A 12316-nucleotide genomic window follows, 5' to 3' on the forward strand; every position below is an offset into this window, starting at 1 on the left:
AAGTGAGTGTGTATACAGACATAACTACAGGAATCAGGATAATGAAAAGGAAACAGGGAGGTAAAGGAAAAGAAAGAACCTGATAGAGAAGAACAGTAGGAAACAGGCGTTGATAAGGGAGATATAGATAAAATTTGGGTTTGTTTAAGGGAGGGGGAGGGAAGGGTATACAAGGAACCTAGGGGATAAGGGGAAAGGAGCTCAACAGAGGTAGGACCGTAGGAGAAGTGTATTATTAAGAGAGAAAGGGGGGAAATGAGGGCACCTTAAGTGGGAAAACTATGGTGGAGGGGTGAGACAATGCGAGAGGTTTTAAAACCAGAGGGAACCATATTACCCCTACAACCTACTGACAAACTTATACGCAGCAGATCAAGAAATAAATGTCTAGGTATGGTTTATCTGCAGAGGTAGGACCGTAGGAGAAGTGTATTATTAAGAGAGAAAGGGGGGAAATGAGGGCACCTTAAGTGGGAAAACTATGGTGGAGGGGTGAGACAATGCGAGAGGTTTTAAAACCAGAGGGAACCATATTACCCCTACAACCTACTGACAAACTTATACGCAGCAGATCAAGAAATAAATGTCTAGGTATGGTTTATCTGAGAACAACTGGTCTTTGCCCACAATTTATCTACATGGCACACAGTAATTAAAAGTTCCAGACTGGTGGAACTAACCTTCTTGGATGTTTAACAGACATACTTTGAGGCCTATACTAATTTGGTCAGAGGGACATAAAGGACAGTTTTTGCTCCTTGCCCTCCTAAGTCGACTAGTTCCAGGGGACTATGAGCATCTTTCAAAATGTCCTGTAATTGTAGTGGATCATCTGTCCTCTTGATCAAGGAGGCCGAGGAGACCCCACGAGATGGACTTGAAGGAGTGTCCAGTCTACAAAGAGGAGGGTGAACACAGAGGAATCACTTCCTCCATGATTCCAAGTGAAGCCAACCATGGTCAAACAGGACCTTCGATTTATCTTCACATAGGCAGAACTGGTAAAAGCAAGGAGCTAGGGGCTCCTCCCAAGCCCATATGACCCCTGAGGAACAGATCCTCAAATGACCTTAGAGTAAAAATAAATTTGTTTATTGGGACCAACTGTATGGTCTTAAACATCCAAAATGAAAGTATAACCAAAGATTAAAGGGGCCAATATAATTTCTTAAGAGGCCATATGCATAGCTAAAGGCTTCATAACAAGCAACAATGCCACATAGGAGATACCTTCTTTTGAGTTGTTGGCCAGGATGATCAAAGGGACTCCCAAATAGTAACCCAGCATAGAACTGGGCAAATGAACAGTAGACCCTAATCTTATCTAAAGGAGTATTGACAACTGATTGCTGCTAGAATAGGAACAGCTGACCCTCTTTAAAAAAAAGATCTCTAGATAGGCTGAGTAGATTCACCAGAAGGGCAAGTAGTGGGGGTTGGCTGGGGTGCCGACAACACAGCAGACAGTAGCAGGGATATTAGAGTATAAGGGCTCTAGTTGGGGGAGGGAGGCTATGGGAGGGTGCCATCTGGGAAGTGGGTGTATAGTTGAATAAGATGGTTTGGGATATTCTGTGTGATATACACACCCAAAAAAATCAACAAATTTTAAAAATGTATTATATTTGAGGAGGAAGCATGAACATTTATGTCATCCTAATTAGTAGAGGTGATAAATATTACCATTGAAATCTACCCGATGACTTCATAGACACACACAGGTGCCAAGGATCCAAGTGCAACCCATTACGACTAATAATAATCAGATGCCTACAGATTAGAGATGCATGCGCCAACATCTCAGTGTTAGTAGCAAAAACAATGAGTCTTTCTGCAAGGAACAATATATTCTAAAATGAAATGAAGACCTTTTTTAAAGATTAAAAAACTCATTCAATTTTATGTCGTACAGGGCTTATACTGAGTTCAATATTGTATAACTGTATTAACTCAACTGTGAACCTAGAAACTTGCACCCACTTGTGAAAGAGATGTACTCTTGCTCTGGAGTGTGTTACTGAATATGTTAAATCTGTAGTGAAATGCTTCTTCTAGTCATGTAGTTATTAAAAATAAAAAATGATTAATAATAATAATAATAATTAGTAAATGTGAAAACATTACCATTGAAATCTACCTGGTGACTTTATATCCATGCTCAGATGCCAAGGAGTTCAGAAAGTAACCGACTGTGACTAGTAATAATCAGATATATAGAGATTAGAAATGTATGTGCAAATATCTTAATGTCAATTGCATTGAAAATGAATTTTTCTGTATGAAACTGTAATCTAATAATGAAATGGAGATCTTTTTTAAAGGTCAAAACCTCATTTAATTTTATGCCTTATAGGGTTTATACTGAGTACAATATTGTATAACTGTATTAATTCAACTGTAAACCTAAAAATTTACAGCCAATTTTGAAAAAGATGCATCTTAGCTCAGAAAACTGTTATTGAATATGTCAATGCTGTTGTAAGGAAATGCTTCTCAAAAAAAATTCATTAAAAAGAGTTAATTTTTTTCAAAATAAAAGTCCCTCTATGGTTTCTCATAGTTACACAGCTCATCGCTCCTGCTTATCCTCCATCCTCGTCCTTCTTCTCCGTTGTCCTTTTCTTCCTTCTCTTCTCCTGCAGTTCTCTTTTTTTTTCTGGTGACATGTTTTACTCAAAGTTTTCCTTCCAATATCTTCAGTGTAGACTCTAGGGGAACCAGGGTGGCCAATGCCTGTCCCATTCATTTCAGGTTCTCTGATCTTTGTGTTCTGATGGTGTCTGTCACATGAATAGCACCATAGTCTCTACAGCAGGAGCTTAGAAGCCGTTTCTCTATGTACCACCTGGTTTCTGCAGTCTCCTTATGCATTTTTTTACAGCAAGAACAACAACAGATTTCTGTTTCAGGTGACCATGTTCAAAACAAATATCCATATTATTCTTAATTTTAGTATGTTTCTGAGAATATTGACTCCTACACTAATTAACTCCAATGCTGTGTCTGTTTTAGGGAGATGTTATCCACAAGATACTAATTAAAAGGCTGTGATTCTCCTCATTTCCATTCGTACATTTGGCGGCTCTGTAAACATGCCTGGAGCCCTGGGTGCCTGGGAAGATCTGGCTAGTTCTGCTAAAGTTTCCACTGCAGTAGTTCTCAACATTTTCAGAGAAGTCCCTGCCTGGAGGCCTCCTCTAATTTCTGTTTAGCAATGAATACTAGCTCATGGTCAGAGTGTACCACAGTTTATTCATTGGTTCACCTACTGAAAACCGTCTTAGTTGTTTTTGAATTTTGTGGTTATGAATAAAGCTACTGTAAACATCTGTGTGTAGGTAATGTATGCACATATTTTCAGTTTATTTGGGAGAATACCAAGGGGCCCAGCTGCTAGGTTGCTGAAAAGAGTATATTTCATTTTCTAAGGAAATGCCAAACTATCTGTACTGTTGCACATCCCCATCAGCAAAGACTGCAAGCTCCTGTTGCTCCATATTCACTCCAGCACTTGGTATTATTATTGCTCTGGATTTCGGTCATTCTAGCAAATATGTACAGCATCTTGCTTTAATCTACAAGTCCCTGAAAACATGTGTTTTCTTGTTTTAGAAAATTTGTTTCATGTACTTATTACCCACTGGCTAGCTGACTGACTAGCAAGCCCCCATGATCCCCCTTCCTCTGCCTTCCTGGATTGCAGGCATGTACAATCATGCCTGGTTCTTAAAACTTGGATGCTAGGGATCCAAATTCAGGTCCTTTTGTTTATGTAGCAAGCGTGTCACCCACTGAGCCTCTCTCTAGCCCCAGGTTTTTATATTTAATTTTGTAAGTTTCTGTTGACATATATATTCAGGATCACAGATTCTCTACTCAGCTGTCAATCAGAGGCATTTTACAAAATATTTTTTTCATTTATTTATCTATTTTTATTTTATGTGTATGAGTGTTTTGTTTGTATGTACGTAAGTGCACCCATGCTTGCAACGCCCACGGAGACCAGAAGAGGACATCAGATGCCCCGGAACTGGAGTTATAGAAGGACAGTTGTTAGCTGCCATGTAGGTGTTGGAAACTGAACCTGGGTCCTCTACAAGAGCAGTCAGTGCTCTTTACCACTAAGCCATCTCTCCAGACACAATCAGAAGTATTTTTTTTAATTAAGAAAAGTTAAATGTATTCTTTGACAACTAAAGACTTGTGTATAATGCATTCTGATAACCCTCACCTACCTTCTCACTTCTCTCTCCTCCTTGTCAAACTCTCCTCCTCTCTACAAGTCTCAATGACATTCTTTATTTATGGCATGGTGTTTTGGTTCCTAACATTTCTCATTCCTTTTTAGAGGTCTTACCTCTTTGCTTATATTAGTCACCTAATGTTGTATATTCCATTTTTTTCATTAGCGCTCTCAGTATCTTCATCATGGTTGTCTTAAATACCTGGTGTGGCATTGTTGCCATTTCTAAGTCCGGTTCCTACTTGTTCTGTCTCCTTAAATTCTCTTTTGTCTTTTAGTGTGCCTTGTGATTTCTTGTTGAAAGCTGGTGTGGTATACTGCATAGAGGAACTAGTGTACGGTGAGTTTGCATGTTCTCCAACTACAGTTGTTCCAGCTGAGGGTTAGAGGCTGCAGTTCCTGTAGTACCTTGGTTTTGTCTCTCCTGCTGTCTTCTGGGTTTTCCTGCAACTTCTTCTGTAAGCTTGGTATTTAGTGCTTTCAGTCTCTCTTTGTTGTTATCAGACAGTACATTATGGACCTGGTGGGAAAGTGTAGGAAATGTTCTCCATTCCTGTGAGTTTTCAGTCCTTAAGAGTGCCCATGCCCTGTGCTGTGGCCTTAACACTGCTTCCCAGTCTTCATCCTATCCTGTGAGGTGGGATGGCTACAGTGACTATTTATTCACTTTCCCTCCTATCTCAGTCTCAGGCAAAATAATTTCTTTTTAAAAGCAATAAACTCTAGGGGTATAGTTTAGTAATAGAGTGCTAGCCTAGCACATGCAGAGTCCTGGGTTTGATCACCGGCATTGAAAAGGAAAAATGGTATGTTTTGGAAATGGTCTCTAGTGTAGCAAAACAAATAAAAAACAAGCCAGAATACTTTATGTGTATTTTAGTGTGGCTGTCTTTCTTCTCCCCATGCTGGAACCATAAGAGGATTTTTCTCAGGTAGTCACTAGGACAGCCTGGGTGAGTTCTTGGAGGTAAAATTCATAATGGTGTGGTTTCCTATGAGTCCCCTTACAGCTCTCAAGCTGCCTTGTATTGAACAACCAGCAATTTGTTAATTATATTTTAAAGTTGGCTTTCCCAGTGCGGTCTAGAGCTGTTTCTGCTCAGCAAACTGGTTCTCTTGGGTCAGTTGTCTGTGATGCTTCATACCTACCTGTCTGTGGTTCTCTGTCTACTTTCCTGTAGTTCTCTATTTATTCTGCTAGATTACTGGAACTGTGAAGAAGGCAAACATCTTTTATTATGTATGTGGCTGGTACTAAAATCCAGAACTGGTACACGCTAGGCAAGTGCTCTGCCACTAATCCACATCTCCAGACCTTGAAAGTTCTTTTTAAAGTTGGTAAAATGTTAAGCTCATTCAACTTGCTGATGAAAAAGTGTTGGCACAAACCCAAAGATAGAGAGCATTTGATTGCTTTTTGTGGAGCATAACCTTCATAGCCATCCCTGAAAGACATGGAAATTAGTGCATTAGGTCAAATCTCATGGGGAAAACCTAACTGATCTCAGAAACTTAGAACTAGGTGGCTCCCAGGTTCACCCTGGAAGGACCCCAGATACCAGTACCACTGCTTCTTCAAGTCCTTGCATATGAATTGGCTTTCTCTGGTAGACAGAGAAGCTGATTACTTCCTAGGCCTTTGTAGGGATTGATCACAGCCCCTGAAATTGAACCATCTGACTCAAATTCACACTGCCTTATGGTAACAGTAGGGCCTGGGTGAAGTCTGGCAGATTTATTATGAGTATGTGGGACAAGGGTGTGTTATCTTAGAAGTGTGGTCAGAAGAGTAGCGGGGACTCCTGTTGGGATTCATTTGCACCTTCAGTTTAACAATTTATGGATGAACTCATGGGACACAGTAACTATTTGGCATTGCCGTTGCTGAAGGTCAGTAAGCTAGCCCCAGTCAGCAGAACAGAAATCATCTGACATATTGAACATTCCTAGACTGGTCATCTGTTTGAAAAATGCTTTTTAAAATCTGAAATATGGTCCCATAGAGGCTCCTGGGAAGCCCCTGACTAGTAGGGTGAGTTACCCAAATCCCACTGTGCCCATTCCCCTGCTTTGGGACAACCTCCAGTCCCTCCCACTACTCCAGAGTTCAAGCCTTCTCTACTAGCTAGTAAGAACCAGCTCATACTATTCCCATAAGCCTTCCTTGGGCCTTTGCCCTGTCCTACTGTGGCTGCTAGAGTGTGCTTTATGACTGGCCCCAGTCACTTGATTCCAGGGCTTACACCTTCTTTGCTTATTTAGTTATAACCAGCCCAGGTGATACCCATCATCTTGATTTGGGCCCATACTCCTTCACCTTCCTGGAGAGCTCCTGACCAGCTTGCCTGGATCCATCTAGTCCCTCCAATGATAAATCAAAAGAGAGAACCTGAAGCCCAGATCAGCTATCTATTCATACCGAATCAGAATGCAACCAAGCTATGTCAACAATATGAACAGAATCAAACTTTAACTCAACAAAGGCAGGCTTCAGTTTCATATCAGACACACAAACAACAAAAGAAATCCACATACACAGATCACAATGAAAAAAAATAAAATAATATGAAAAACTGAAATAGCATGTGCCCGCCAAACCTCACCAGTCCTATAGACGTGTTCTACATAATAACTACTTGGAGGAATCCCAGGACACAGAATTTAAAAGAGCAATCATAAACATGATGAGATAATTCAAATTTTAAAAAATATATTTTATTTATTATTTTTATTTTATGTGTATGAGTGTATTGTCTGCATGTATGTGAGTGCACCCATGCTTGGAGGTCAGAAGGATTCCCCTGGAACTGGAGTTAAGGATGGTTTGTAGCCTCCATGTGGGTGCTGGGAATTGAACCCAGGTCCTCTGCAAGAGCAGTCAGTGCTCTTAACTGCTGAGCCATCTCTCCAGCCCCGATAATTCAATCAATTTAACACACACAAACAACAAACACAAAGAAGATAAGGATAAACTCCTGACTGAAGCAGAAGAAAATACAAATATATGGATAAATGAAATGACAGAGACAATTCAGAGCTTGAAGAGAGCCAGGCGTAATGGAGCATGCCTTTAATCCCAGCACTCGGGAGGCAGAGGCAGGCAGATCTCTGTGAGTTCAAGGCCAGCCTGGTCTACATAGTAAGTTCCAGGACAGCTGGGGCTGCAGGGAGATCCTGTCTCAAAAAGACAAAAAGAAATATTGAAGAAAACTCAGACCAAAATGAAGATGAAATTGAAAAACTCAAGAAGCCAATTTGAAATGACAGGAAAAAGTCTCACCAACAGAATGGATGAAATGGAAAACAGAATTTCAAGACTGGACTATAAAGTTGAAGAATTGGACTACAAGCAAAGAATATTTAAAAATTTAAAAAACACAGGAATGGAAAATGTAGGAAATGGGGGACATCATGAAAAGACCAAATTTATGCATCATAGGCACAGAGGAAGAAGAATCTCAGGTGAATAGAATTGACCAGATCTTCAACACGATTATAGAGGAAAATGTCCATAAATTAAGGAAAGACATACCCATACAGATACAAGAAGCACACAGAACACCAAATAGATAAGACCAGAACAGTAACTCCCCATGGCATATCATAGTAAAAACACTAAATGTACAGAATGGAGAATACTGAAATCTGCAAGAGGAAAAACAAGTTACATATAAAGGAAAGCTTATCAGATTTACAACTCACCTTTCAATGCAAACCATAAAACCCACAGGATCCTGGAGCAAAGTATTCCAAGTTCTAAATGATCACAGATGCCAACACAGAACACTTCGCCCAGAAAAACTGCCTATCATAGTCGGAGGTGAAAGAAAACTCTTCCATGGCATGAATAGACTGAAAGAATTCGTGTCCACAGAGCCGGTCCTAGACAGAACACTCAAAGTGATACAAAGAACTGAAGAAAGACATAATCATACCTAAGAGACTAAGGAAAGAAAACAAATGAGGGTGTAATTACGGAAACACAAAATAGGACCAAGAACACAAACGGAAATTAAAATAACAGTAACCAATACACATCTTTCAATAAGAACTTTAAATATCAGTGGCCTCAACTCCCAGTCAAAAGACAAACTAGTTGAATGGATTAAGAAAAAAAATCCAGCTTTCTGTTGTCTATACGAAACTCATGTTTCACCTTCAATGATAGGCACTATCTTAGGGTATAAGGATGGGAAAAAATATTCCAAGCAAATGACACTAAGAAACAAATAGGTATTGAAATTCTAATGATATCATATATTAAATGGACCTAATAGACATCTACAGAATATTTCACCTAAGCACAAAAGAATACACATTCTATTCAGCAGCCCATGGAAGTATCTCTAAAATTAACCATGTGCTGGGGCACAAAACAAACCTCAACAAAAACAAAAAAATTGAAATAATTCCATGCATTCTATCAGACAACAATGAAATAAAACTTAAAATCAACAGAAAAAGAAGCTCTAGTAACTACATGAACTCATGGAAACTCCTTAAACAACACACTCCTGAGTAATGAATGGGTCAAAGAAGAAGTCAAGAAAGAAATGAAGGTATTCCTGAAATGAAATGAAAATGATGATACAACACAACAAAACCCCTGGGAATTCTACTTGGTGGTAAAGAAAAATGAAATCATGAAATTTGCAGGTAAATGGATGGAACTAGAGACTGTTATACGAAGTAACACAGACTCAGGAAAACAAATGACATATGTCCTCTCTCATTTGTGGATCTTAGCTCCAAATCTCTAGATATAAGTATGTATCCTGAAGTAACCACAGGAGCGAGGAAATAGAAAGGAACTATGTGGGTAAAGGAGGAAAGAGGAGTTTGTGAGAGGGGGCTAGTAGGAGACAGTTGCTCTCAAAAGGGAAATAGGGGAAAGGGGGATATTTTAACTGGGGAGGAAGTAGGGAGCTTTATACAGGGGAGTGAGAAGAGAAATAAATAATGCTCAGGTGGTATGAAAAAGCAGATGGAAATGTTTTAGTTCAAAAATCCTACTGACACGCACGCATTGTATTGTACTGTATTGTGTGTGTGTGTGTGTGTGTGTGTGTGTGTGTGTGTGTGTGTACATGCTGAAGGCTATATAACAAAAAAACACAGTTCCAGGCAAGAGAAACTTCCCTTCCAGTTGTTGGTCAGGGTAGTCCAAGACTCTCATAATTTCACAAAGTATTGCCAGTGCCCTTGCTTGCCTCCTAGAAATTAAAAGTAAGACCCTATTACTGAAGACAGGAGTTGGAGCAATGGAGCTGGAACTGACCTGGAAGCCTTTTCCCTGAAGACTAGCTCTCATGGTATCAGAGGATACAATATAAGCTGCCAAGGGAGAAAACAAGTCAATGGTCCTACTCATCTATAAAGTCTAATAAACAACAACGACTGGCTTAGGAAACTTTTGTTATTGGTGCAGTAGTGGCACTTTTATCTTGGGTGTAATCAACAGCTGCTTCATTGGAATTAAGGTCCGCTCAATGGGAAGGAATTCATGTGTGGTACTATAAACTCAAATACACATGGCTGGACAGGTCATAGATCCTAGAGAAAAACTTACTTTTGCCACATCCCTAGACCAACATATTCTAAATATGTACCCTCATATTTACAGACAAGTGTAACTTTCATCTCATCAAAGAAGCTTCTTTTTGCAACAGATGGAGACTATTACATAGTTCCAGAACTAGTCAAATGCTAGAATAAGTATATGTGAGAAACTCAACCCTAAGTGACACATCTTCAATGTAATCTCTACATATAGGATGAATGCATCATCCATCCTTACCAGAGAAGTTTCCTTATGCAGTACAGGATGATCAACACAGAAGCCCACGTGTGGCCAATGCAGGGAACAAGAGACCAAGAGTGTTTATCCCTGAGTATGACACCAATTTCAATCCTCTGCCTCCCAAGGCTCAGGGATCATTGAGGCAGAAGGATTGTAAGAGCCAGAAGGGGTAGATTACTACAAGGAAACAGAGTCTTTCAGACAGCTGGTTGGTTACTTATATAAATGCACAGCAATGGTAACAGCATGCACAAATTCTATGCAAGCTAAAATCAGACAAAATCTCAGCATAGACATGGGGAAGTGGGTAAGAAACCTTAGTCTAACCTAAGGAATTTTTGGTAATTGATGGCTGCTGGAAGAGGGAGAGACAGTAACTTACAGGGATGGGACTCTTGGTAGGCCGAGGGGATGGATCTTATTTATTGTATGTGATTTTTTTTAATGTAAACTCATCTAAGAAGGGCATTGTTGAGATGAGATAACATCACACATGAGTTACACTGCCTCTCCTATCTTTAAAATGCGGCCTGCTACCAGAACAATTGTATAATACCCAAATGTGAAATACTGGTGGGAAAACTTCAGGCCTTCTGTAAAAATGTCACTCCATGGAATTAACTTTTCTACAGTGAGATGTTATTCATGAATTTAAAAATGCTATTATAGCCAGGCATGGTGGCACATGCCTATAGTTCCAGCACTTGGGAGGCAGATGCAGGCGGATCTCTGTGAGCTCAAGGCCAGCCCAGTCTACATAGTGAGTTCCAGGACAGCTGGGGCTACAGGGAGACCCTGCTTCAAAGAGACAAAAAAAATGCTATTATAGGAAATAATATATTGATTATATGCTGTAAAATTGGATGACAAAAGAGGTCAGGAAAAGGCAGGCTTTCTTATTATTCCCAGAGGTGTCATTTGCTGTGGGTCATGTGGTAAACAGACCACCCCTCAATCCCCACAGCACTCTTGTGACCTTTGACAGCTTCTTTGGGAGGCCTTTACAGCTGTGTGGTGGCTCTGCTCATCGGATGGCCTCACACTAGGCAGGGAAAATCCCTGGCTAGAAGACAGGTTCAGAACCCCCAAGGCAAATCCAGCCTTGAAGCCTTGAGATGTAGATTGCTGTGGGAGTTGTCATCCAATATGGTGGTTGAAATCTTGCAACCCTCCCCCTCCCCAGGGACAGTGAATAGGTAGGTGGTAAGTCCTGCTGGATGGGATCACTAGCCCCAGGAATGGGGTGGAGGCCACATGGCCACCACAGAGGCCAAAGAACTTGTTGACATCCAACAGGAGAGGAAAATAAGGACCACACAGGTGAGTAGCCAGTGCTGACGAAGGGATATGGCCAGCAGGGTTTTAAGATCCTGGATAATCTATGATTACCCTTGAGGATGTCTTAGCTCCTACCTGCAATGAACACAAGGACTGAAGCTATCTTTTGGGTGACTATTAAATCATACTGATAAAATACATTCAGGGGATATATAACAAATACCACAGGCTAGGTGGCTTGTAAACTACAGAAATTTAATGTTGGAGGTTTAAGTACAATGCCAAGGGACCAGGAGTTCAGGGTCTGGTGAGACCCAATTCCTTGTTCTTAGTACTTTCTTAATGTTTTTTCACATGGGGGAAGGGCCTATAGGGCTCATTAGATATCCTTTATAAAGGCACTAATCTGGTCATGAGGCTCCACCCTTTGACTTCCCAAATCATCCTTCTAAAGGCCCCACCTCTTCCTCCTTCCCTTGAGTGTGTGTGTGTGTGGGGGGGGTCAACATAGGAGTTTGGGGAAACAAACAAATATTCAGGCCATAGCAACAAGGATAACATGCAATCTACCATCTATAATATTGTAGCATATATATTTTGGGTTTTGTCTCTGGCTCCTAACTCCTACAGCTCTCTTTTTTGTTTTTTGCAAAATGACTAAAACAATCACAGCTTCTTTTGTTAAAGGCTTTTGCTCTTGTTTCCTGATGCAGCTTTGGAAGGGTTAAGAGTGATCAAGGTGAAAGTGTTTTGTGATAATGCTGGGAGTGTGTAGCCGCAGAAAGTAAAAGTATTCCCTTAACCTCTTTTTACCTACTCTGTTCTCTTTTGAGGGTTAGTCATAGAAACTAAAAATGTGCTTTATCTTCCCCTGCCATCTCTCTTGGAACTGGCCATAAAGAAATTCTGAACTGCCTTGTATGACAGATATCACAAGACCCCATTCAGGGATCTCTTCTTCATAGGAAGAAATGCTGAGCAGAGGTCAGGAATCT

General features: G+C 40.4%; 1 protein-coding gene across 6 annotated transcripts in view; it reads right to left on the reverse strand.

Annotated features, from left to right (window-relative positions):
- The window catches only part of Erich1 (glutamate rich 1), a 176028-nt gene that overhangs the window by 43987 nt on the left and 119725 nt on the right, over window positions 1–12316 (reverse strand). The window contains exon 6 of one of the 6 annotated variants that reach the window (XM_029562217.1): window positions 5585–5688. The exons of the other annotated variants lie outside the window; for them this stretch is intronic. Within the exon in view, the coding sequence (XP_029418077.1) occupies window positions 5600–5688 (89 nt within the window). The 3' untranslated portion in view covers window positions 5585–5599. Of the gene's footprint in view, window positions 1–5584; window positions 5689–12316 lie in introns of those variants that run through there. 6 annotated transcript variants of the gene reach the window in all.

The sequence above is a fragment of the Nannospalax galili genome, unplaced genomic scaffold (genome assembly GCF_000622305.1).
Source record: "Nannospalax galili isolate Female #2095 unplaced genomic scaffold, S.galili_v1.0 scaffold134, whole genome shotgun sequence".
NCBI classification, from domain to species: Eukaryota; Metazoa; Chordata; class Mammalia; order Rodentia; family Spalacidae; genus Nannospalax; species Nannospalax galili.